The sequence below is a fragment of the Heterodontus francisci genome, chromosome 19 (assembly GCF_036365525.1).
Source record: "Heterodontus francisci isolate sHetFra1 chromosome 19, sHetFra1.hap1, whole genome shotgun sequence".
In the NCBI taxonomy this organism is placed as follows: domain Eukaryota; kingdom Metazoa; phylum Chordata; class Chondrichthyes; order Heterodontiformes; family Heterodontidae; genus Heterodontus; species Heterodontus francisci.
This window is the reverse complement of record NC_090389.1, coordinates 41,584,796-41,612,489: the sequence shown is the minus strand read 5'-3', so window position 1 is coordinate 41,612,489 and position 27,694 is coordinate 41,584,796. Positions and strand designations below refer to the sequence as shown.

Below are 27,694 nucleotides of genomic sequence, written 5' to 3'. Positions count from 1 at the left end.
TATTTGCATACCATTCACCTAACCTACACATGGTCAAGATCGGACGGATCTGCCCGTTCCAGGATTGATTTCCTGTTTGTCTCCCGTGCTGTCACGGTCGGATCCACCGATGTCAAGCCGGTGTTCTTCTCTGACCACTGTCTCTTACTGGCCGACTGTCACTTACAGGACGACCAGCGGGTTGGCAGAGGGACGTGGAAGCTCACTGCTGACCCCAGAGAACGTTGAGGAACTCAAAAGGGATTACAAAGGTTGGAGGACCGTGAAACCCCTGTTTGAGTCTCCAGTTCACTGGTGGGAAGCGATCAAGGAGAACATCAAGAGGTTCTTCATCCACAAAGATGTTCAGAGGGCGAGAGAGAGACAGAGGGAAATGTCCCAACTCCAGAAAAGTATGCAAAATCTGCTCCGGTTGCAGTCAATGGGGGTCGAGGTCAAGGAGGACCACCAAGAGGTGAAGAGTCAGCAGGCCTCGCTCTTTGCCAAGGAGACCTCCAAGATCATCTTCCGGTCCAGAGTCCGCTCCATCGAGCAGGATGAGATGTGCTCATGTTACTTCTTCCAAAAGGTACAGAGAGAGAGCTCTGTTATCAGCAGCCTGAAGGAAGAGGATGGCTCGGTAACGTCTTCACAGTCCGACACAATAAGGATCAGCAAATCCTTTTATGCTGGGCTGTATGACGCGAAGCCCACAGACAGCAGAGCCTCCCAGTCCTTCCTGTCATCTATCACAGAGGTCTTAGATGACAGCAGGAGGGAGAGACTGGACAAACCGCTAACTCTGGACGAGCTGACAAAGGCCGTCGAGTCCTTCGAGACGAGTAAAACTCCCGGAAGCGACGGCTTATCGGTCGAGTTGTACTCGGCCCTGTGGGACTGGGTTGGCCCGGACCTGCTGGAAGTATACGAGAGTATGCTCCTGGCCGGCAGCATGTCAGAATCCATGAGGAAAGGCATCATCACCCTCATTTACAAGCGGAAGGGGGAGAGGGCAGAAATCAGAAATTGGCGGCCCATCTCACTGCTTAATGTTGACTACAAGATTCTGTCCAAAGTCATAGCCAGTCGAGTCAAGTCTGCTCTGGAGTCGGTGATCCACCCCGATCAGACCTGTACTGTACCCGGCAGGAAGATCTCTGATAGTCTCGCGCTACTCAGGGATACGATCGCCTACGTACGGGACAGGAGGGTGGACACCTGCCTCATCAGCCTGGACCAGGAGAAGGCCATTGACAGGATATCGCACACCTACATGATGGACGTGCTTTCCAAAATGGGGTTTGGGGAGGGAATCTGCAATTGGATCAAACTGCTCTACAGAAACATCAGTAGCGCAGTTTCAATCAATGGGTGGGAATCGGAAAGTTTCCCGATCCAATCTGGAGTCAGACAGGGCTGTCCTCTCTCCCCGGTCTTGTTTGTTTGCTGTATTGAACCCTTTGCTGAGTCTATTCGGAAGGATGCGGGCATAAGAGGGGTGAGAATCCCAGGCAGCGGAGGCACTCAGGTGAAAACCTCCCTGTACATGGATGACGTCGCCGTCTTCTGCTCGGATCCGCTGTCCGTGCGCCGACTGATGAGCATCTGCGACCCGTTCGAACTGGCCTCAGGAGCCAAAGTTAACCACGGCAAGAGTGAGGCCATGTTCTTTGGGAACTGGGCTGACCGATCCTTTGTCCCCTTCACCGTCAGGTCAGACTACCTGAAGGTGCTGGGGATATGGTTCGGAATGGCCGGGGCGTGCACCAAAACCTGGGAGGAGCGAGTAGCCAAGGTGCAACAAAAGTTGAGCATGTGGGGGCAGCGATCTCTCTCCATTGTGGGTAAGAACCTGGTCATCAGGTGCGAGGCGCTCACGTTGTTGCTGTCCGTGGCGCAGGTCTGGCCCATACCCCACTCCTGTGCTGTGGCGGTCACCCGAGCCATTTTCAGCTTCATCTGGGGATCTAAAATGGACCGGGTCCGGAGGGACATGATGTTCAAATCTCTGGATAAGGGCGGGAAAAATGTACCCAACGTGGCCCTCATCCTGATGACCACCTTCGTGTGCGGCTGCATCAAGCTGTGTGTAGACCTCCAGTACGCAAACTCCAAGTGTCACTCCGTGCTGAGGTTCTATCTGTCCCCAGTGTTGTGAAGGATGGGCCTGGTCACATTGCCGCGGAACGCTCCATGCAGTTGGACCGTGCCGTACCACCTATCCTTCGTGGAGCAGTTTCTGTGGGAAAACACCTTTGACCACCGATCCATCAGGCAGTGGTCTGCATGGAACGTCGTCAAGGCCCTACGAGAAAAGGAGACGGGGGATCCTGTCGGATGGTTCCCCGAGCAGACCGCCAAAGTCATTTGGCGGAATGCTTCATCACCAGAACTTTCAAACAAGCACCAAGATGTAGCTTGGCTGGTGGTGAGAAGGCCCCTCCCCATCAGATCCTTCCTGCACGCCCGAAGTCTTGCCCCCTCCGCGCAATTCCCCCTGCGGTGGCTGTGGTAGGGAAGAGACGGTCGCCCACCTCCTCCTGGAATGTGTCTTTGCAAAGCAGGTGTGGAAAGAGATGCAGTGGTTTTTGTCGAGGTTCATCCCAAGCAGCTCTGTAACACAGGAGTCTGTGCTCTACGGGCTGTTCCCAGGGACGCACACCGAGACAAACATCAACTGCTGCTGGAGGACTATCAATTCAGTGAAAGACGCCCTTTGGTCTGCCCGAAACTTGCTGGTCTTCCAGCGCAAAGAGTTGTCCACCACCGAATGTTGCAGACTGGCACATTCCAAGGTCCAGGACTACGTGCTGAGGGACGCACTAAAGCTTGGGGCAGCCGCAGCAAAGGCTCAATGGGGAAAGACCACAGTGTAAGGTCCCCCCACCAAGCTGAACGGAGGGGCTGGATCCATGGGAAACCCCTCGAACTGTATCGGAGAAATTTTGTGTGCTGTAAATGTAAAAATGTATATGGCATGACAATGAAATGGAAGGGTTGTGAGGCAACTCATGATTGTATAGAAGGAAACTGATCACATTTGCACTGTTTGTATTTTTTGACTTGATGCTGTTTTTAAACTGTTTGGGAATGTAATTTTTACAGATTTTTATGAATAAATTATATTTTGGAAAAAAAAACGAACCTATCCATACCAAATATCTGTTGTACTTACAATAACTAGCAAGCTAATAGAATTGGTTAACAGTGCATTGTTTTATTGCAAACTGGCTCAATTTGTTAGCTGCTTTTGTTGATGTCTGTGGGAAACATGTAAACATTTTCATGCATACAACTGACTAAAAGGGGTGCTTTCAAGAGCAATTTCATGGAAGACAAAGGCTTCATCTGTGCAAACAGTAGATCTTTTGTAGATTTAAATTTTCAGAACCTATGTCGATGGGATCTTGGACATTTTCTTTTTGCAGGACACCATTTCTATTCAGTGTGCTACAAATGTGGTTGAATGTATTTTTCATTTTTTTGATAAATTCACATAACTAAGACAGGGAAAGTAAATCAGATCTTGATTCTGCAGATTAAAATGATGCAGTGATGCTTTCTATTTCATTTTTGAATACGTTTTTTGAGTCAGTTGGGTTTGTAGCCTGCTGACAGAAACACCCAGAAACACTCCACCTCTCTGAGAAACACTGTTTTAAAAAAAAAAATCTGTAATGCCTGATGCCACATTTCTCCTGAGAAGCTTTTGGAAGACTTCCTCTCGACATCTCCTGAACGAACTGCTTCTGAAGAGATCCCAGTGACCCATCTATGTGTACTCAGATGCCGGACTGTATGCCATCTGGAACATATAACACATCTTTTTTTCTTCAAGAATTAACAAGTACTTTGGCCAAAGCATCTTTATTTTTCCTTTCACCTGTGTGTATGTGTGTGTGTGTGTGTTGGATATTTTAGAAGGGAATGCATTTTTTCCTGTCATATTTCAAACTGTGTGTTAAAGCTTTGCATCTTTATTGACTGTCTTATTTTATAATAAATTAATACTTTTGTTTATCAAAGAAACCTGGTTGGTGGATTTTATTCTGAAATTAAAATAGATATGGTATATAATTGGCTGCATCAGTAACTGGGTACACATTTTAATATATGTTGTAACCTGTGGAGAAGTGGAACTAGAGAAAGACAGTGCATTCCTCCCGCCTTGATTTTAACAATTACGTGCCCTCAATTTAAAGTTATGATTTTAGTTCGAATTCAGTAAAATTGCAATACAATGTAAAACAATGAACTTGTAAGTGAAGGCAAGCAGAATGTTCCAGTGATTTGTGAGCTGCACAGCCTTGTGCATTAGTGCCCAAAGGAGTGTTAGCTAATTCAGTATATGAAGTGTGTTATGTGCTCCTGAAGAAACATTACATGACACCAAACTTCGAGGTGTGGCAAACATTGAGGATGATATGAACCGCCTACAATAGGACATAGATAGGCTAGCAGAATGGGCAGAGAGTTGGCAGATGGAATTTAATGCTGACAAGTGTGAGGTGATGCATTTTGACAGAAGGAATAGGGAGAGAGCATATATACTTAATGGCACAGTTCTAAAGAGTGTGCAGGAACATAGGGACCTGGGGGTGCATGTGCATAGATCTTTGAAGGTGGTAGGGCATATTGAGAGAGTGGTTAGCAAAGCATATGGGATCTTGGCATTGAGTACAAAAGAAGTGAAGTTATGCTTCTTTCTTTTCTCTTTCTTTTGGGCCTCCTTATCTCGAGAGACAATGGATACGCGCCTGGAGGTGGTCAGTGGTTTGTGAAGCAGCGCCTGGAGTGGTTATAAAGGCCAATTCTGGAGTGACAGGCTCTTCCACAGGTGCTGCAGAGAAATTTGTTTGTTGGGGCTGTTGCACAGTTGGCTCTCCCCTTGCGCCTCTGTCTTTTTTCCTGCCAACTACTAAGTCTCTTCGACTCGCCACAATTTAGCCCTGTCTTTATGGCTGCCTGCCAGCTCTGGCGAATGCTGGCAACTGACTCCCACGACTTGTGATCAATGTCACACGATTTCATGTCGCGTTTGCAGACGTCTTTATAACGGAGACATGGACGGCCGGTGGGTCTGATACCAGTGGCGAGCTCGCTGTACAATGTGTCTTTGGGGATCCTGCCATCTTCCATGCGGCTCACATGGCCAAGCCATCTCAAGCGCCGCTGACTCAGTAGTGTGTATAAGCTGGGGGTGTTGGCCGCTTCAAGGACTTCTGTGTTGGAGATATAGTCCTGCCACCTGATGCCAAGTATTCTCCGAAGGCAGCGAAGATGGAATGAATTGAGACGTCGCTCTTGGCTGGCATACGTTGTCCAGGCCTCGCTGCCGTAGAGCAAGGTACTGAGGACACAGGCCTGATACACTCGGACTTTTGTGTTCCGTGTCAGTGCGCCATTTTCCCACACTCTCTTGGCCAGTCTGGACATAGCAGTGGAAGCCTTACCCATGCGCTTGTTGATTTCTGCATCCAGAGACAGGTTACTGGTGATAGTTGAGCCTAGGTAGGTGAACTCTTGAACCACTTCCAGAGCGTGGTCGCCAATATTGATGGATGGAGCATTTCTGACATCCTGCCCCATGATGTTCGTTTTCTTGAGGCTGATGGTTAGGCCAAATTCATTGCAGGCAGACGCAAACCTGTCGATGAGACTCTGCAGGCATTCTTCAGTGTGAGATGTTAAAGCAGCATCGTCAGCAAAGAGGAGTTCTCTGATGAGGACTTTCCGTACTTTGGACTTCGCTCTTAGACGGGCAAGGTTGAACAACCTGCCCCCTGATCTTGTGTGGAGGAAAATTCCTTCTTCAGAGGATTTGAACGCATGTGAAAGCAGCAGGGAGAAGAAAATCCCAAAAAGTGTGGGTGCGAGAACACAGCCCTGTTTCACACCACTCAGGATAGGAAAGGGCTCTGATGAGGAGCCACCATGTTGAATTGTGCCTTTCATATTGTCATGGAATGAGGTGATGATACTTAGTAGCTTTGGTGGACATCCGATCTTTTCTAGTAGTCTGAAGAGACCACGTCTGCTGACGAGGTCAAAGGCTTTGGTGAGATCAATGAAAGCAATGTAGAGGGGCATCTGTTGTTCACGGCATTTCTCCTGTATCTGACGAAGGGAGAACAGCATGTCAATAGTCGATCTCTCTGCACGAAAGCCACACTGTGCCTCAGGGTAGACGCGCTCGGCCAGTTTCTGGAGCCTGTTCAGAGCAACTCGAGCAAAGACTTTCCCCACAGTGCTGAGCAGGGAGATTCCACGGTAGTTGTTGCAGTCACCGCGGTCACCTTTGTTTTTATAGAGGGTGATGATGTTGGCATCGCGCATGTCCTGGGGTACTGCTCCCTCGTCCCAGCACAGGCATAGCAGTTCATGTAGTGCTGAGAGTATAGCAGGCTTGGCACTCTTGATTATTTCAGGGGTAATGCTGTCCTTCCCAGGGGCTTTTCCGCTGGCTAGGGAATCAATGGCATCACTGAGTTCCGATTTGGTTGGCTGTATGTCCAGCTCATCCATGACTGGTAGAGGCTGGGCTGCATTGAGGGCAGTCTCAGTGACAGCATTCTCCCTGGAGTACAGTTCTAGGTAGTGCTCAACCCAGCGGTCCATCTGTTTGCGTTGGTCAGTGATTATGTCCCCCGATTTAGATTTGAGGGGGGCGATCTTCTTGATGGTTGGCCCAAGAGCTCTCTTCATGCCATCATACATTCCTCTGATGTTTCCGGTGTCTGAGGCCAGCTGAATATGACTGCATAGGTGTTGCCAGTAGTTGTTTGCGCAACGCCTAGCTGTTCTTTGTGCAGTACTTCTGGCTGCTTTAAGTGCTGCGGATGTTAAATCGCTGGGGGCTTTCTTGTAGTTCAAAAGTGCAATGCGCTTAGCGGCTATGACAGGTTCCAGCTCTTCATTATGAGATTGAAACCAGTCTGCATTTCTCTTCGCACTTTTGCCGTAGGTGGTCAAAGCTGACTCATAGATGGCGTCTCTGATGTGGGCCCACTTGGTCTCAGCATCCCCTGTGGGAGTGTTTTGAAGGGCTGTTACAAGTGAATTTAGAAATTTTTGTAACAGCTGTGGGTGAGAAATTCTGCTCGTGTTGATGCGCGGGTGGCCCTTCTGCTTGGAATGATGCAACTTCTTTGGTCTGAGTCTAACCTTGCTGCACACCAGGGAGTGGTCGGTGTCGCAGTCCGCACTGTGGAAGCTGCGTGTGATTTGAACACTGTTTAAGGCGGCTCGCCTTGTGACAATGAGGTCTAGCTGGTGCCAACGACGTGATCTTGGGTGCCTCCATGAAACCTGGTGACAGGGTTTAGTGTGAAAGAACGAGTTGGTGATGCAGAGGTTATGATAGGTACACAACTCAAGCAGTCTCTGCCCGTTCTCATTCATCCTTCCAACGCCATAGCGCCCAAGGCAGGAGGGCCATGAGTCATGGTCGGCCCCAACCCTGGCATTAAAGTCCCCCAGCAGGAATAAGTGTTCGGTGTTGGGGATGCTGCTAATGATGTTATGGAGTTGTTCATAGAACTGGTCTTTAGCTTCAGGTGGGGAGCAGAGTGTTGGAGCATAGATGCTGAGTAGGTGTACTGGACCAGAGGTGGTGAGCAGTCGGATGGATAGTATGCGTTCCGAGCCATTTGAGGGAGGCTCTATCATGCTGAGCAAGGTGTTTCTGATGGCGAAGCCCACTCCATGCTGTCTTGGTTCTTCAGGATCCCTGCCCTGCCAGAAGAAGGTGTAGTCTTGCTCTGCTAGAGAGCCACTCGCGGGGAGGCGAGTCTCCTGAAGTGCTGCAATGTCTACATTGAGTCTACTGAGCTCGTTGTTAATGATGGCGGTCTTCCGAGAATCGTTGATTTGTGTAAGGTCTTCCGACAGGCCAGGACACATAGTTCTGACGTTCCAGCTTGCAAAGCGAAGGGCTGGTACCTTCTTTCCTTTTTTCATGTTGTTTGGTGCGGTGTATCAGTCCACCTTTCAGGCAATGACCCTGAGCTCCAAGCACCCATTGAAGCAGGCAGACTGTGGCGGGACAGAACCTTATTGACCGGGGGCTGCCCGGTTTGAGGCGGGCGGTAGCTGTCCAGTGAGGTGCAATGACCTCTCCCACCGACAAAGGCAACCCGTGGCGCCCAGTTTCTACGCCAATTTATCTGGACTTATAACCCGTAACTGCTGCCTTCCGTGTTGTTTTAGTCGCTGTGAGGCAACTATGGAGTGACCTCTCCATGGCGCATGCCTGGGCAAATTTATGGAGGTTGAGAGTTGCCCAGTCGTCAAAACCCCCCTCTCGGCCTTTCTGGTGGGGTCCAAAGGAGTGCAGGACACGACGTTTGGCACCAGTATGGCTGCAGGAACTGCCGGAAACATGCCAAAGGTGACACATGACCGCCTACGGGGTTCCGCTCCGGATTTTCTGTTAGGGTTTACTCCCTTAGCCTTGGTCTCTCCCGAGACGCCCACAAGGCAGTGGGGTTGTTGGGGCCCCTACACAGGTGTAGGATGGTGCCGGTGGGAGGAGGGGATGCAAGGGGGAGGGGTAGAGGGAGGGGGTGGGGGGGAGGTGCAGGGGAAGGGGGTGCGGGGTGAAGATGGTGCGAGGGGGGGGCGGGCTGGGACGGGGTTGTGAGGGGGTGAGCTGAGAGGGTGGAGCAGGGAAGGGGACGGGGGTGGGGGGGGTGGAAGGGGGGTAAAGGGGGGGGGAGGGGGGGTGGAATCTGGTGCAGGTAATAAGCCATTTCCTCAGTGCCCACCATCGACGTCCGGAAAGCTCATCCACGTCCTTCGGGAGGTGAAGCATCATTTGGCAGACTTAGAGGTGATTACATTTGCTAAGGGTTTTTTTTTTTGCAGTGGTTTAAATAAAGGCATGCAGCATTGCCGACAGTGCGCTGCAGATGCTCTCCGAGCCATCTCCCGCGGGCGCTTTGAAGTTGCGGCCGGGGGGGCCGTTCGTGGATGTTTTGGGTGTTCGGGGCACCTTTTCACAGGACTTCTCTCGGGTCCCGCAGCTCCTTCTTCACCTCAATGGACTTACCGCATGCCGTGGCTGCAGACACTCTGGACTGTGAAGACAGCAGGATCGGAGATTGAAGTATCGGCAGCTGTGCTCGTCAGTTTCATCCGGATCAATTTCATTGAGAAAACAAAGAGCAGGTGTGGCTGGGGGAGGGCAGTGGGCCCAGGTAACATACACTAAACTAACTGTTAACTTTTAGATAGGGCTAAAATGAACTGATTTAAAGAGCCAGGGGAATTTAAACAGTTTAAGAGGGCAGATTGGGGGAGAAAACGTTAGGGATGGGAGCAGATGGCCATGGATAGAGTTGAACAGCAAGGGAGCTTCCAGCCCAGGAGCCATCTTTATAAAACTCTGGTTAGGCCCCAACTGGAGTATTGCATCCAGTTCTGGTCGTCACACCTTATGAAGGATGTGAGTGTCCATGAGAGGGTGCAGAGGAGATTTACCAGAATGATTCCAGGGATGGGGATTTCAGTTAAAAGATTAGGTTGGAAAAACTGGGGTATTTCTCCTTAGAACAAAGGAGATTGAGGAGAGATTTGATAGAAATGTAAAAGATTATGACAGGCTTAGATATGTTCGACAAGGAAAAACTGTTTTGGGAAAGAAATGCAGGGGGGATGTGATGAAGAACTTTTTAACATAGCAAGTGGTAATGACCTGGAACTCGCTGCCCATAAGGGTGGTGGAAGTGGAGACAGTCAATGACTTCAATAGGAAATTGGATGGCCACTTGAAGGCAATAGACTTGTAGGGCTACTGGGATCGAGCGGGGGACTGGGACTGACTGAATACCTCTGTGGAGATCTGGCATGGACTCAATGGGCTGAATGGCTTCCTCCTGTGCTGTATATGACTCTGATTTCTCCCCACCTGCCCCAACTTCCACTATCTCTCCTGAAGATACTCGTACATCTTGGCATGTATTTCTATGGGCCTTGGCTGTCCTCACATACCATGTCCTAGTTGCCTTTCTTCATATAAGACTCAAGAGGATGAGTTTTCTTTATTTTTTTCAGGACATGGATAACGCTGATAAGAGAATATATTTGTTGCCCAATCCTAGTTCCCTTGAGAAGCTGGGTATTGCCCAATGTTTCCTCTAAGCTGCTTGCGTTCACGGCTACGTAGCAATAACGAAGGTACCACACAGACTGCCGACACGCTGCCCCTTTAAGATGCAGTGCGTGTGCCTGCAGCCATGCAAAAAAAAAAAATGAAAGGTACCATGGATTGAAATAAACAGGCAGCCTACAGCAAAGAAATTTTAGAGGGATCATTGGTATTGGCCACCTTTTTGGAGTGATTCTTTGTAAACTGAGTGGTTAACTGAAGTCATATGTCGACCAGATCAGTTGGGGTTGACAGGTTACCTTCTTTAAAGGGTATTAGTCAATCAGTTGGATTTTCCAGCAAAAGCAAAATATTGCAGATGCTGAAAATCTGAAGTGAAAACAGAAAATGTTGGAAGATTCAATATTTTATGTGACAGTTCAGCAGCTATCAATGACCCAGATTTATTGAACTCAGTTTCACAACTCGAGACATCTGAGTTGTTTGTATCATAACCACTACACTAATGTATCCAAACTATATGGCCCTGGGACATCACAGCCAAGCCTGATCCTATTTTTAGCCAGTGGCAGCACATGCGTATTCTCTAGCTGTAGTCACTGGTTTGTAATTGGGATGGAGAATCCTGATTCATTATCCACACTCTAGCTGAGGCCAATTGGAGCTCCACGGCTGCTTCCTTAGCTGAGATTAGCCCATTCAGCACAGACTGAGGATCTGTTATTTAATGTATTTACCAATGGGGGAGCGCTTTGTGGAAACTAATGCTGTACTCTTGTGCTGATGCACTTGAAATGATGTGACATTTTGAGGGTGTTTCATCCTTGGGTTAGGTTAAAAAAAACACTTGGCACTGTTTCATAGGAGACTCACAGTGGGGTTGGGGTGTGCAAGTAAATACTTCTATCCCTTGAAAAGTGCTGCTGTGTAGTTAAATGACACTTGCATCTCCCTTGGACTTGAGGAATTAAAGGTGGCCTCACTGAGTTCTTTAAATTTCCTTACTGAATGTCCAGGTTGTATGGGTGGATAATAGGAATAGAAACTGGCAGTGATGAAGGAAAATTGTGTGCACAATATCATGATGTAATTTTGCCCTCAAATACATGTAGCTGCCCACAAAGTGACAGCTGTTTCCTACATCCCTTAAAATTTATGACATTCAAACAGCTGGGGTGAAAAATTGTCAGAGATCCAGTGGACAGTTTTCCAATTGGCTCAGCCCACTTTACTCCTGAAATCCAACATAGCAATTAGAAAATTTACCCAGTGCGTCAACGTTAATATGTTCTGTGGAGAAAGAAAAATACTGATATCCTCTTGCAAGCAAAAATGGGGGAGGTTTTCAGTGGTCAGAGGTGAGCGAGATTATCCCTTTAGTTCCTATCACTGGGTGCGGGAATCCTCGCTGACTGACATTAATGAAAGTAATATACAAGGTGTGAAAGAGCTTGTGGCAGCACAATATTTAAGTAGGTACTGCCAGTTAAAGTTGTGGCATTTGGAGAAATATAATTCTACCCTTAGACGGCAAAGTTCAATAAATGGTTAATATTATTGGAAATTATTTCAATTTTTCCTGCAATACAAGCCTTTAGCTATTTAAATATTACTTTTGTTACTCCAAAAAGATCTTGTTTCCTTTGAGGCCTGATCATGGCAAAATGCCACAGCCTGACAGCTATTAAATGGGGGAATTCCACCCCCCCCCCACCGTGAACACTATTTCGGTAGCTGGCAGCAGATGCACTAGCTGCCTATCCAGTAGTCGAGGTGGAAGGCTTGGTCCATTATAAGGGCCTCCTTTGTTTCAGGATGGTGGGCTGCGGTTGGAGATCGGGCTCCCAGGATAGGGTGCCAGCCTCCAAGCAGAAGAAAGTAGCTCGACTGTGTGGGTGAGGGGGGGCTGCGGGTTGGTGGGGAGAGGGGACAGGTAGGTGGGGGAACAATGTTTGGAGGTGGGGGACGGGTCAAGCGATGCAGCTGCTGTGGCCAAAGCTGGCTTGTGGGACCTAGAGAATCTCCTCCTGGTTCCAACGAAAGGAGGCATTGCCTTTGGGATCCTCTTTTATTAGGGCATTAATTGATGCTGGTCAGAGAGTGCATGGCAGAAGCTCTGTTCAAAAATGGTATTAGTGTTCTTATTAATGTTCTAGGACTTAAATTTCTATTTGCAATGGGCTTGCCACCTGACTCCAGGGGCTGCTGCAGATGTGCAGCGATAGGCCCTGGTGAATATTACGCACAGCGACGGTGGCAATCAGGCACTAGTTCATTGCCAACCATTTTTGTGGCACTACTTGCCTCATTTCCACAAGGCGGTATTGCTAATAATTCAACCCAAAATGTACAACATGCTCTGCTGTTTATGTTGGAAATATTTGACCTATTACATCTGATTGACAGAAGATTTCGTAACATGGTTGAGGGGACAGAGAGAGAAAGAAAGGACTGTTTAGCTTCCATCCACAACCTCATTATCCCAGCCAAAACCATGGATTTTGCATCTGAATTATATAAACAGGAACCAGAACTATCAGAGGTGAAATATTTTCTCTTATCTGGAATAGTACAATAGCTCACATATGAGGCTGCATAGCTTCTTCCACTCTAGCCAGGCTAAAGTGAGCAGCTGAGAATTAGAGGAGGGATGTAGGAGGAGAAATGAGATCAGTTTCCAGCAATGAGTTGGTAAATATGACTTGAGCTGACACTTCTGGTTTTCACTTTAGTTTCTTTAGACTATTCAGTCAAGTGGTGATACGCACTGACTGACAAATACCACCATGAAGTTTACAAGGTAACGCTGTATTTTTTCTCTCCTAAACTTTTCTCCAATAGATTTGTTACTTATTGCTCAATTTGTGCTGTTTTCTGATGGTAAATCTTGAAAATGTTACTTAATTGTTGAATCTGCTGCTTCACTCTCTTGGCAATTGATATTTTTTTGTGTAGATTGTATAATGAGAAGTAAACGTGTTCCTTTGTCATTATCAGCCAAAATAACATATGGCAATCACAAAAGCAGAATTACAGTGGCATATCGAACCTTGAGAAACCATTACAGAGCAGTCTGAGAAAGGGGGCCTCTAAATGTTTACTGCCTTCAGGTACTGTTCAGGACTTAACTTGTTCAAAAACCAGTACCTGATTTCAGTGGCTGAAATAATGTGGTGGCTCATTACGAACCACTGCAAATTAATGTGCTTGACTTTCTGCCAATAGTTTCATTTATTTTCTGTGGCCCAGCCCAGCTCAGTATCAATGCTGCAGCTCAGAGCTTCGACCATAGTGAATGTTATGGTTTCTTTTGGACAAACATGCAATATATTTTGTTTTTAACAAGCAATAACGTAAAAGATATTAAAAATTATGTTGTCCTCATTGTTGCTGCTGCTGACTCGTGTTAGGGGCTGGTTCAGTGGACACAGGCAGTCCTCTGGTATTTCACCCAGGTGGTCATTCTTCTTATGTGATGCTGTTGGCCAGTTATTCAAATATGATGGGGAAAAATCACAGCCTACCAAGATTTTTATCCTAGCACAACGTTTATGCCTGCACTTTCCAACAGTCTTATTCAATATTGATCAGGAACACGTTAGGGTTCACCACCCACCCCTCCACCACCCCCCAATCCCCACAGCGCAGGGACCCTGAAAATTATAGCTTCTACAGCCTCACTAGTCAGGTTTTTGAAGGAAGTGGTTGTTAATACCTATGTAATGTTCCAATAGTAATAAATTCTCTCATACCATATAAAAACTGTTACATTGGTAGCACTCTGGCCTCTGAGTCAGAAGGTTCAAGTGCCACTCCAGTGCCTACATGCATCATTCAGGCTGATACTTCAGTGCAGTATTCAGAGATCATGTATTCTTAGAGGTACCATCAAACTTGCATCTTGTCTGCCTGGTCAGGTGACGAAAGAACCTGTGACACCCAAAGAAGAGCAAGGGCATTCTCGACAACTTTCATCATTCAACGAACACTGCAAAAAACAGAATAGCTGGCCATTGCTGTTTGTGGGATTTATCAAGGATGTGAAAACCTCTATATAAGTGCAAGTTTGTTCTTTTAAAAATAAATATAAATGATTGTAGCTCATTTTATATCCAACCCAAATAATGACTAAAACATTAAAGAGGTGATTTTGTGATGCTATTCTCTTGATGTGGAGAATCACTAAACAGGAGCGTAGGCTGCAGAATTGGCCAGATGATGTTATAAGCCCTATTTTCAACCTGCGCTCTTCTCTAATGAGGCTCCATTCTGAAAGCCTCCCAAAATTAAAATATAACAGTTTAACGATAAACTATTAAGTTAGTGGCGGACTAAATCCACATGCTTTGTTTTCCTAAAATGCTGTATTACAAGTTTCAACATTAAGCGCCTATTAAGTTAGGGGCCATCAGCTCTAACAACTTGCTTTTAAACAAAAACAGAAAATGCTGGAAATATTCAGCAGGTCTGGAAGCATCTGTGGAGAGAGCAACAGAGTTAATGTTTCAGGTTGATGACCCTTCATCAGAATGTTGTTCGCATCAGAATAAAGTTTGAGGTGCAACTGATGTCATAAGCTGTTGCGTGCTTTTAAAAATAGATTAACCTTAAAAAGTTTGCAGCAGCAAATCACTGGGGTGATAATATCCTCAAGTCACTCATATCATTGTACTTGTGCCTAGAGCTGGTGAAGTGTTGTATCTGAATGTTCATTAATCTCTCGTACAGAAGCCGCGTTGAATTTGCTAGAGTTTGTGATATGTGAAAACATTTCAGCTGAATAACAAGACACCATATTGTGACTTAAATTATTTGCAGTGACTATGTTTGACCTGCAGTAATCTTCAGTGTTTTAGCATTTGAATTTGCTTTTTCTGGAAGTGAAAGAAATTTGTCTAATGTAAAGAATTAGCTTAGTCATCTCAAAATCTGCCATTTCCAAACACGGAACAAAGTGTTTCATTACTTATTTGCGTTAGTTCCACTATGTTAGTTGCAATTTTCTTCTGCCGAACAATGATCTCTCCCCCCACAACCCCCCCCCCCTCCACCTCTTGTTAAAAATATTTGGTTTCAAGTCAACAAGAATTTATAACATTTCGGTCTCCAGTTATTGATTTTATTTATTTGCTTGGAAACTGTAATGGGCATTTGAACTATTTCTGCATATATCTTGCACTATGAATAAACAGGAAACTCACAAAGTAATTGAATAAATACTGTGGCTAGTATTAATGAGTAGTTAATCAGTATTTTTGGAAAGCCAATTGTTCAAAAAATGGGGATGAAATCTTACTCTAGCCTGCAAAAGATGAATGCTGGATAATTTTTCCTGTGTTTGAATAACATTTGTGTTTTGGAATATTAATAGTCATATGTTGAACTAGAAATACAGTTTCATCAACAAAAACTGATCATTAGTCCTTTATGTACATTGGTTGTTTTTGACATTCCTAAAGTCTTGTTTAAAACTGCCTTCATTTGGCATTTTTGGTAGCATTGTTGATGCAGGGATTCTGCCACCAACAATCTGTCAATTATAATGTTTAAAAACAACAGAAGTAGAACCAGTGTAAGGCTACCCAGATAAAGTCTGCATTTCAAGGGTGGGTGTGCTTAGGCAGCAGCTGTGTCTTCCTACTCGCCTGCAGCCTGATCCTGTTTTTCCAGGCAGCAATGATTCAGTGACAGTTACGATAGGCTCACCATGTCATCTGTCTCTCCAGCTGAATTGAAGACCGGGTGGAAGCAACTACAACCAGCTGCATAAAGAAGTCTGGGTCTCAATGTTTTTTTTTGTTAAAAAAGTGCTGGTAAAATGACCTTTTTAAGATAAACAGTCCATTTAAGATCTTATTCCACAACACCCTCTGAAACATAGATAGATACAATATAATTCCAGGCTCACACAATAAATTGTTCTGGCTGTTTATTGAACACTTTCAATAAACTTATTTTTCAATGATTTTAATGTTCTTCATGTTATGAGATGGTGCATGCAACTTCTCCTCATTGAAAATAAACCATGTAGAGAGTGGAGCTCCACATAGGCATCCAGGCATGCATGTCCAGTCCTCAGTGTCAAATGCAGTTGGCAGGATATCTTTATTCTGCCAGCTGCACATCACACCCCACTGATACTAGTCTGACAGCAGTGTCTGCAGTATAATTGTAAGTGAAAATGTTCCCAAAGTTAGGAGTGGCAGTAGAAATCTTTCCTGGCAGTACTTTTTACTAAAATAAAAGAAAACACCGCTGATGCTAGAAACCTGAAATAAAAACAGGAAGTGCTGGAAATACACAGCAAGTCTGGCAGCATCTGTGGAGAAAGAGAGTTAAAGTTTCAGGTCTGTGACCGTTCATCTGTGTTTTTATTTTGTAAAATACTCCGTCGCACATGAACTAATAGAAATAATAGGAACAAATTATGACACGAGAGGAATAGTTTTAATCCTGACCTTGTTTGACCTAAACAAATAATTGTAAAACAGTAGTGCGATGCGGCTAATCTAAGAGATCCCTATATTCTATTGGCTAAATTTCACTGTTGACTTCTTTACTGTGCACTGCCATTTTCTCCAGTCTGTGTGATTCTGCAGATGATTTTCCATACCTTGTTTCTGCTAACATTAGCTTCATGTCAAAAATCTTCTTCGTCTTGGTCCTATTTATAGTGCCATACTCAGCAGAGACACAGCTATGGCCAGAAATGTTTGTTCAATAAAGCAATGCATGTGAACTTAAGACTCAAACTGTCTTCTATTAAATTCTCAGTTGTGTGTTTTATTATTGGGGGAAAGGCAATTACGGGATAGAACTAAAAGCTTTGACTGATTTATATTGTCAGCGGGAATCGGCGTGGCAGGGGGAAGCTCTCCGCTGGTTAGAGTCATACCTAGCACAAAGGAAGATGATTGTGGTTGTTGGAGCTCAGCTCCAGGTCATTGCTGTGCCACAGTGTAGTGTCCTAGGCCCAACCATCTTCAGCTGCTCCATCAATGACCTTCCTCCATCATAAGGTCAGAAGTGGGGATGTTCGCCGATGATTGTACGATGTTCAGCACCATTCACAACTCCTCAGGTACTGAAGTAGTCCTTGTCCATATGCAGCAAGACCTGGACAACATTCAGGCTTGAGCTGATAAGTGGCAAGTAACATTCGTGCCACACAAGTGCCAGGCAATGACTATCTCCAACAAGAGAAAATCTAAGCATCTCCCCATGACATTCGACGGCATTACCAATGCTGAATCCACCACTATCAACGTTCTGGGGGCTACCATTGACCAGAAATTGAACTGGACCAGCCACATAAATATTGTGGCTACAAGAGCAGGTCAGAGGCTTTTAATTCTGCAGTAAGCAACCCACTTCCTGACTCCGCCAATCATCTACAAGGCACAAGTCAGGAGTGTGATGGAACACTGTCCACACGCTTGGATGAGTGCAGCTCCAACAACACTCAAGAAGCTTGACACCATTGAGCACAACGCAGCCCCCTTGATCGGCACCCCATCCACCACCTTAAACATTTAGTCCCTCCACCATCGATGCAGAGTGGCAGCAGTGTGTACCATCTACAAGATTCACTGCAGCAACTCACCAAGCCTCCTTTGACAGCACCTTCCAAACCCACAACCTCTTCCACCTAGAAGGACAAAGGCAACAGATGCATGGCAACACCACCATCTGCAAGTTCCCCTCCAAGCCACACAACATCCTGACTTGGAACTATATCGCCATTCCTTCACTGTTGCTGGGTCAAAATCCTGGAACTCACTTCCTGACAGCACTGTGGGTGTTCCTACACCAGACGGATTGCAGAAGTTCAAGAGGTGGCTAACCACAACCTTCTCGATGGCAGTTGGGGATGGGCAGTAAATGCTATCCTAGTTAGTGATGCCCACATCCCATGAAATGAATTTAAAAAAAAGTTTCTGAATAGAGAAACTCAGTAAGCAAACATCCCCTGAAAGGGTAAATTTGTTGTCCTAATTTGAAGTCAGGGTGCACAGTTGGGCAGATCTGTACAGCACACTGAAAATTTAGAGAAATCTTTCTGGTAACATTGCTCTGCTGAAAGCAAGCTCAACTAGTGGAAATATTCTACATGGTTAAAAAATCTGACTTGTTCTTTCTAACATAAACTCTGGTAACATAGATGGTTTGGGTGTGCAGTAATGGGTGCAAGATGTGACTTTGGATTTAACAAAATCAAAACCCACTTCTCAAAACTTATTTTTGAAGGGCATAAGAAACTGGAAATAATGATGCAATGAAGATATATAACTGTAGAACATTCCCTGCTGGTTGAGCTTGTTTTAGCAGGAAAAAGTTACCAGAGAGAGAGATTTTTCTGGATTTGGACTGTTTTAGTGAACTCACTTCAAATGGGTTGGTTTTACATTTTGCGCAAACATGTTTGTTAGGAAAGGGATGTTTTAGTTTTCAAGTGTTCAAGAATGTAAGTTTTTTTTTGTCATATCCTATGAACATGAGAAGACAACTTAATTCTAAGTAGTAATTTTCTGATGCGGGGGTGGGATATGATGGACCCTTGGTTAAAGTAGTGGTGGTTGCCCAAGGGCAGTCCTCTGGTCATTTCTTAGTGCCTCGCAGTCCTGCACTTTCCTCTGCAATCGCTTGTAAGAGCCTCCATTTTTTTAAACTTCCATGAGAAATGAGCAATATGATTGGGGGAAAAGTACATGAGGTGGTTTCCCATTTCCTTCCTCATGTGTGTTTTAAAGGAAATACAAGTCATCTTCCTGAATGATCCCCCACGAGTCAATAGCCGTTGTCCCTCGAAGTTCTTGCTTTTCCACCATCACGACTGAAAATTCATTGGTTCCACCATTGGCCATGGCTTGTAACCCTGAGCATAGGACCCTTACCTGGGCCTGCGGTGACTTGCAAAAGGATAGGGATGACCACCCCCTGATGTCTCAAATAACCCTGCAATTCCAACTTGGTTAAAGCAGCTAGCTATGTAATATGCAGAAATTGAAGAAAAGGTTTTCAGTTTAATAGTCACAACAGTAAGAGAGACTAAAATTAATGTGATTACTGTGATTTAAAACAAAACAGAAAATGCTGACTATCAGCATCTCTACAAAAGAAGTTTAATGTTCAGGTTTAAGACTTCTGGTACGGTTAGGTGGTAAGTAAGGGGTGTGGGTGGTTCCCACTGTTCACCTCCCAACTGACTGCAGTTGAGTTTTGTTTAAAATGATGAGTTATCCCCTGAGTGTTTTCCTTGCCAAATAAACAGACAGTGACCTGTTTTAAACTGACAAGAAAACCTAAGATTAACTATTGAACAATATTCATTCCCCAAAATGTTTGCAACACCACTCACTCATGCATTCCCTCTCACATGCACTCTTAAGAGACAATAGATAGAAGGAAAAGGCTAAGAGTTCAAGGTAGACATTCACAGTTTACGGTAAACCTGTTGAATCTTCTAAGTTAAGTGGTCTTTTTTTTAAAAGATGCTGGCCTGGGTTGTTTGTAGTCTTTGCTTGTTGAGGTATTGTAGATTTCTGGTGGTTAAGATTTCAGATTGGAGGTGGCGGGTCACTTTCAGTTCTCTGCTGCACCAACTTGAAATGTAGAATTCACAGCAGGGTTCCTTCCTTGTTTTTGCTGGATCTTTTCACAGCCCCTGTCTTGACTGCCTTCTGTGATGTTGCTGTGATCCCCCTCCCTCTCTCTCCAGGTAGCTGCTTTTTAAGGTAAAAATCTCTCATATTAGCTTCTGTTAGGAGACGAATGGCCCTCTCCCCTGTTGTGACTACACAACGGACCAGCATGTGGCATTCATGGCCGTTCATTTAATGTGTGGATGAGTATAATCCAGGTTTGATGTGGCTAGTTCACTCCTTCTTTGTTTCAGAAGAATCCATTCAATTCAGGAATGTCTCTTGATGGTTTTGGGATATGCATAATTGACACCTGTTAACCTGGAATGTATCCTTTTGTTCTTAACAGATAGTGAGGCAATGTTTGAATACATAGGCCAGTTGTCTGACCTTCGGCGGCAGTCTTTTGCAGCATCATTCACTTTTTTTAAAAAGGTAAAGTCAATTTTAAAGAGTCCACCTTTAATAAAGTTCGTATCTTAAATATAGGAATATGATATGTCTCTACCAGGCACAAGACTTCATTAGAGCTGTGGTTAATTTATTATACTGCATCTCTAAAACGAAAGAGGTTAATCATGTTGTTAACACAAACCTTAGTATAGCTCGGAAAGAATATCTCTACGATAATGCTTATTCACTACTTAGTATTACAGGCTGGAAGATGAGGAAAGGGTGTAAATGTAATGGTTGGATTATGGACAATGGGAATGATTTGTGTTGGGGCGGGAGGTGGGTGGTCGTGGTGGTGGTGACAGCAGGTGCTGGGTTATGATTGCACTGCCATGTGGCCTTAGGCACTCAAATTAGCTGAAGTGTGCCTGTATGAGGCCATTGTGGACTTTCCTGGTGGCCAGGTGAGTGGCTGCAGGCACACTGGCCACATCTGGCTCCTCCTCCTCCTTAGAGGATGCCGATTGTTCTGTGTCTTCCTCTTCCTGCAGCTCCATTCCTCTCTCCAGCATGAAGTTGTGGAAGGCACAGCAGACTGCACCCATTCTGGACATCCTTGGCAGTATATACTGAAGGGTGCCCTTAGATCTGTCAAGGTACCTAAATTACATGTTCAACAACTCAGATCAGTGCCTTGCTCTCTGATTGGTCTTGTGGTCATGTGGATCCTGTCGTACCTCTCCTCTGCATCAGTGGTAGGGCTTCTCACAGGAGTAATCAGCTAGTCCTCAGAGGGTAGCCTTTGTCTCCAAGGAGCCACCCACTAATGTTGTGTGGAGGTTTAAAAACCTGTGGAAGATGTGGCTGGCGCAGAATGAATGAATCATGGCAGTTTTGAGGCTATCTTGCACAGACTTGCATGATAACCTTCCGGAGGTAGCAAATGAGCTGAACATTGAAGGTGTGGAATCCCTTCCAATTATCCTACGCTCCAGGCAGATCTGAGTCTGCCTTGACTGCCACGTGGGTGCAGTCAGTGACTCCGATACCTTTGGGAATCCTGCCATTGCAGCAAATCTGACACCTCTTTGTTTCTGACTGGCCACAGTCAGTGCCATATTGGAGATAAATGGCAGCCTTGGCAAAAAGGCACTGGTCACTGAGGAGATGCACTTGTAGGCAGCAGATTGAGAGATCCTGGAGAAATCACGAAATCCCTGGTAGGAGCCAGAGGCGAAGGGATTCATGGCTGTGGTGACTGTGACAGTTGCTTGCAATGCATGCCCATCTGGCTGTCTTGGAAGGCAGTATTGTTCCAGGAGGCTGCAGATGTCAGCAATGACTTGCTGCAAAAGCTTGAGCCTCCTGAGGCACTGTTGCTCTACCAGTCAAGAAAGCTGATCCTCTGTTTGTATACCCTGTACTTGGGGGGTATTGCCTCCTTCAAACTGGAGCTCTGTATCCATTCCCTCTGCCCTGTGGAGAAGGTAGCTGCTGTTGGTGTTGGTATGGTTGCTGGTCCTGTTGTTCCTCATTAGAGATCCATGGTATAGCTGCACAAGGTGCTTCCATGCTGCAGGAGGTGCTGAAAGCAGGGAAGTGACGATCAAGGTGAGTAAATTGACTTGGTGAATTGACTTGAAAAAATTGGAAATCACCTGTGAAGTTGTAAAATCAGGATCTCAGAATAAGTACTATGAGCATTTCACATAGGCTAGCCAACACTATGCAATTTCACTATTTATAGTTCAAGCCTGTCAGCTTTTTGTTTTATTTAGAGATACAGCACTGAAACAGGACCTTCGGCCCACCGAGTCTGTGCCGACCATCAACCACCCATGTATGCTAATCACATATTCCTACCACATCCCCACCTGTTCCTATATTTCCCTACCACCTACCTATACTAGGGGCAATTTATAATGGCAAATTTACCTATCGACCTGCAAGTCTTTGGCATGTGGGAGGAAACCGGAGCACCCGGAGGAAACCCACGCAGACACAGGGAGAACTTGCAAACTCCACACAGGCAATACCCAGAATTGAACCCGGGTCGTTGGAGCTGTGAGGCTGCGGTGCTAACCACTGCGCCACTGTGCCGCCCATTGAACAATGGCTCCCTGCTGTGTTCTCATCTTGTTGACCTTGGCGAGTTTCATGCAACTTGAGAAATAAATGTGCTGGCAGTTATAGCCCGAATCCTGGATTAAATCCATTATCAATTGACTACTTAAATTTGAAATTAGTTTTCGGACGGCTCCATTGACATTTCCTGCTCGCCTCCAAATGTACCCCATTTAAACCAGATGTGGGTGGGATCATGTCGGGCTCCCGGACCTCCCTCTTTGGTCTAAACTAGGAAGTATAAAGCAGGAATTATAAATTAAATTTGAATCATGTACAAAAAGTGAAATAAATATTAGAAAAGGCTGGGATTAAGAGAGATAAAAGAGACAGAAAACATTAAAAAAAAATCACCAACACTAATGAACTTCTGAAGGACTGAGACTCCACACTTGTAAAATTACATTTTCAGTACCAGTGAGTTTCTTTAGCAATAATTATCACTTAGTATGCTGTTTAAAAACTCACGTACTCTTGAATGCACCAGTCCTAACATTTACTGCTGTCACTAGTGGGCAACTTTACATCATTTGCATTGATTTCAGTCTGGAGTTTATTGCTGAGGCCTGCTGCAGTGAACCTATGGAGGAGCAGGGTATCTCTTGCAGCAATGTCCAGATTTCAGCGTTTAACTATACATGAGCAGACGCCAGAAGTTGCTGTCCGATTTATCCTGTTATTACAGTAAGTGCTGACAGCCTCACCGTAATTCTCATCGCAAAATCTGGGCCAATAAGATATTTTCCCAAAGGGACTATGGTAGTTTGTGAATGAAGAGTATGTGAAATGGACTGCATTCAGTTAAACAAATAACTGTTTAAAGTATGAAGCCACCTTGAAGAAATATCATTTTGCCGACCAAGATCAGGAAAGCTGACAGCCATAATTTTATATTGATGACAGTATTTTATTTTAAAAGCTCCCCCCATCAGTGATTCTTATTCATGGTTATTGAAAAATTGGATGGTGCAGCATTGCAGGAAGCATTGCTTGAATGATGGAACCCACATGATTTACATTAGATTTGATTTGTTAACAGGATGATAAAAGTTCAAGCCAAAGAAGGGTCAAAGACAGGTCAGTGAGTTTTACTGTACAGTGCACATCTCAAACTTTTCAAGATGAAGGCAGTTTTGAAAAAGTTGGTAATCTTATTATCTAACCAGCAAGCAGTAAACTGAAAGGGGTTTCTATGACATTTTACAGAAATGACAGTTTGATTTCATGGTTTCCAGTGATACACCATACCTCTGTGAATGTGTCCCAGTAGTTGAAGAACATATAATTAATATGGATAGTGCAATAAATGATTGTAATTTTGGCTCAACCAACAATGTGCAAGCCAAACATGTCACAGAAAAGAAAGATACTGGCAAATGGAGAAGTAAATGACCTGAACATTAACCATTTGTCAGAGAAGGTTGTGAAAACAAAACTTTTCTTTTACCTCCCAAGTCATGTTTGCAAGTTCACCCATAATCCACTCACTGTGTAGTAGATTAGTAGTAGGGAGTAGATTACTGAGATCTGGACTTCCATATTTTCCATCAATATGTAATGATCAAAATAATGAAGAGGAAGAACAATACAAAATGAATTTCTAGGTTAAAATACCATGAATTTGTAGGCAAATGACGGAGCAGGCTCGAGATGTCGAGTGGCCCACTCCTCCTAGTTCGTATGTACTGGAGGGAGTACTGTCTCCATTTGAAACAGCACCAGTTGTCTTGATCTAAAATGGAGAAGGAAGTATTGAGGAATGAAGACTTCCAACCCGGTTCCAAGTGCCACCTACTTTAGTTTGCTAGGAAAGGGCATCCATATGCGACATATCTGAGATATGGGGTTGTACTTGCAGTGTGCTACACCTATTTTTGGGCGCAAAACTGTTACAAACCATACCAATTTAGCAATGAGATGGCCTGCAGCAATCTGCGTAGGTATTAGTCTCACTGCTAAATACGTCGGGCTCATTTTTTGGCATCATGGGCAGACTCTTAAAATGGGGGTTAGGTCGTTGAATGTGTTAATGAGGGGGTCAAATGTCTGTTGAAAGATCTGTTTTTGAAATTAGTTCTGATGAAGGGCAGCAACAACAGGCCTAGATTAATTTCTACTCCTGAGAGTGGAGTTAATGCTCTGACTAGAAGAATTTGAGCTCAGAATGCTGCAATCTAGAAATGTTAAAAAAAACTGATGCTGGAATCATCAACTTGCCATTTTTGTTCCATGAGACTGAGAATGTTGCAATTCAACTGATTTATTTTGAAACAAAAATAGCAACCAAATGCTGGGTTGTTGTGTTTAAGCTGTTGCAATAGCTTCTCATCACTGTAGTTTCCTTTAGCTTGAACTTGTCGGGGAGTTGGAATATTGGTCTTTAGTTATTGGGGTGTGAATTAGATCCTGTTTTATTGATACAGTCTTCCACTTAGATGAGACCGTTTTCATTCATTTGAAATAGATGAATTAGGCAAGCGTGTGGTTCACCGGATACAATTGTGGGTCTCCTGCCTCCAGGGCCTGTAATTTTTCTGGGATCAGGCTTTTGCAATCTTCTTGTCTCCATTTGTCCGATTAAGTGCGACATCTTGATATGATGTTTGCAGCTTTATTTTGATTTCAGATGAATCAGCAACAAAAATATGCAACAACCCTGCCTTGTCCACCAAGCTTTACACACAACTCCAGGTGATTATGTGCCAACTATGCAAATACTCTAAATATTTCCACTTGGAGCAGATATTTTGAAGGGAATTAAAATACAGTTGATGGTGAGAGTTTAACAATATCGAAGGGGTTCTGTTTGGTTATTTGCTGCTTTGGGGCAGTTACGCACAGAGAACAGCTGTGGGTAGCTTCCTAAGCAAGGCAGTGATGAACAAAGAAGCACATTTTATCATTGTTGTTGATTTCATGATTCTACCAGCTGGGTCTGAAAGTTCCCAGTGACATAGAAAGTGAGTGTTCCTGTCACCTTCACTGGCAAAGTCCAACTTGTTTGTAAACAGCATCTGCACAGCCAGCAACAGCTGCTTATATAATCTAAATGATGAGTCTTTGAAACTACTCTGCCAGCACATTCTTTTGGACAGTTCCCTTCTCATGTTTCTTTGATATCTTGCAATCCAGAACAACTTCAACCATTTTAAGTTTTGAAATGCATGGTGTGAGTCTGTGTGTAATATACTCCACCATAATTAATATTGTTGAACAGTAATATTGTAAACTGGCTTAGTGTGACCTCTACTGCAATGATTTTACTCCTGAAATGGAACTTTCAGTTTTTGTATTTGTTCCAGTTTCCATTGTAAAATTTTTGTTAACCACAATTTTGTATTAATTAAAATTTAGACTGTTAGCTTTTTTTTTGGGCACAGCACAATACACTTGAAGCATACCTTCCACCAAAGGGCCCCAGGAAATCCTAAAGGATCATCAATCCTGCTTAAAGTTGTCCTGGTACTGAAGGGGAGAAATTGGGACAAGAACACAAGCACAAGACAGAATGGCACCATTCCAGGACATAGTTGAGGAGGGTTGCTGCAATAGACCTTTAACTTGTACCAAGTCCTGTTGACCCATCACTCCTGTGCTCACTGACTGAGTTTGGCCCCTGGTCCTAGAAAGCCTTTATTTTAAAATTTCCATCCTTGTTTTCTAATCCCTCCATGACCTTTAGCTTTCCCTATCCCTGTAACCTCTAGGCCCAAACCATACCTGTGCCGCACCCCCCCACCAACCCCCTCCCGAGATCTCTATGCTCTTCATTTTGGCCTCTTGCACGTTCCCAATTTTAATTTTTCCACCATTGGCAGTCCTGCCTGCAGCTGCCAAGTCCCTAAGCTCTATAATTCCCCCTCCCCCAAACCTCTCTGCCTTTCTGCCTCTCTTTTTCCTCTATTAAAATGCGACAGAAAACCAAGCTTTTGGTCATCTGCCCTAATATCTCCTTATGTGGATCGGTGTCAAATATGTTTGATTACGCTCCTGTGAAACACATTGGGATGCTTTACTACATTAAAAGTTCTATATAAATGCAAGTTGCTGTTGTTGGGTTACAGGAAAAGCCTTTGATAAGGACTTTCGTATTTTAGGATTGCAATTCTATTTTGTAAATATTAAGTTTCCATATTTCATCTTGTACAAATATAGCATGGTCCATTTCCAATTTACCTTAACTAGGAGCGCATATAGGTTTTGGAAAATAAATCAGTGAGTAAGAGGTTGTCAGTTTGAAAAGCAAAATATTTGTTATTTTTGTAGTCCACTATTGACCTCTAATGCTTACTTTCCGAATGCTATTTCCTTGTCCATTGGTGTTCAGGGGTGTAATGCATCGGCATTGCAGCACAAAACTATGTAGTTGATCGCTGAATTGGGAAGTAAATCAACATTCTTCTTTCAAATTTCTCATCTTCTAAGCTATCTTCTGCATTTCAAGTTGCTTCTCTCACAAATATCAGACTTTTCATCCTCTGGGAGAACGAGAAGGAGATCTGTTATAAGTGGTCTCTTTTATCACAGAGAAACATTCTTCCCTTATTCACTTTCAACTTCCCTCTCAGATTCTCAAATCTCTAGCTTTTGCCTCTTCATTCACCATGATACCTCTGACTTTTAATTTTGCTGAGCCACTCCCTCGACTCCACTTTTGATTCTCTTGTCCCCAGCAAAACCTTGATTGTCTCCCGTCCCTGTTATACCCCCTGCTACAACTTCTATCTCTGCTTTCTCAAGTCTGAGGGGTGCAAGGTTGGGTATACCTGATGTACAACTGCCTTAGCCATCCGTTGTTGTCTTTCAAAACTATCCATTACTCCCAGATCGCCTTGGCGGGTAAAGAGAACTGCAGGCTCCAAATCTGCATGACTGATTGCCTCCTTAAACCTCTCTTCACCCTTATGTCTGGAAACCAGTGCAAAGAGCTCATGGAGTTCTGTGACCAAGATAGAGACCCATCCTTCAAGTACCTCTGCTGCTTCCCCCTTACCCTTTTTCTTCTTCTTGTTATTGTTCTTCCTCTTTCATGTCTAAAGGCACATGAGGGAACCTATTTCTTCCACTGGTTTTTGTTTACATTAAACAGATAATGCTCTGAATTGATTCTGTAGCAAAGTTGTGTTTTACAAGGACAGGTCATTAGCTGAACTTACAATATGCTACCGGAGGACCAGCTAGATACTATTGTGGAAAGAGGTTGGTTTTGTCACTCCACCTCCTCTGGACTTGACTATCTCGCTAAATGACAACCAAGTATTCAGAGGTCAGAGCTCTGATCTCCTGCTCGCTGGAGCCCATTCCCCTGGCCCAGAAAGCCAAAACTCCCCCAAGTTTACACCTACATCAGCCTCCTCACTCTCATTTCATCTCTCTCACACTTTCTGAACTGATCAACTCCATTCCACTAAACTCCAAACCACCCAACTTTTCTTTCTGGCCTCCATGT

At 44.5% G+C, this 27,694-nt stretch overlaps 1 protein-coding gene across 3 annotated transcripts in view; it reads left to right on the top strand.

The window, feature by feature from the left end:
* Window positions 1-27,694, top strand: part of LOC137380028 (microphthalmia-associated transcription factor-like) — a 335,859-nt gene that overhangs the window by 97,078 nt on the left and 211,087 nt on the right. The window contains exon 1 of one of the 3 annotated variants that reach the window (XM_068051539.1): window positions 12,813-12,887. The exons of 1 other annotated variant lie outside the window; for it this stretch is intronic. In XM_068051539.1, the coding sequence (XP_067907640.1) occupies window positions 12,874-12,887 (14 nt within the window). In that variant the 5' untranslated portion in view covers window positions 12,813-12,873. Of the gene's footprint in view, window positions 1-12,812; window positions 12,888-20,077; window positions 20,164-27,694 lie in introns of those variants that run through there. One more of the 3 variants, XM_068051540.1, reaches the window with a different exon arrangement.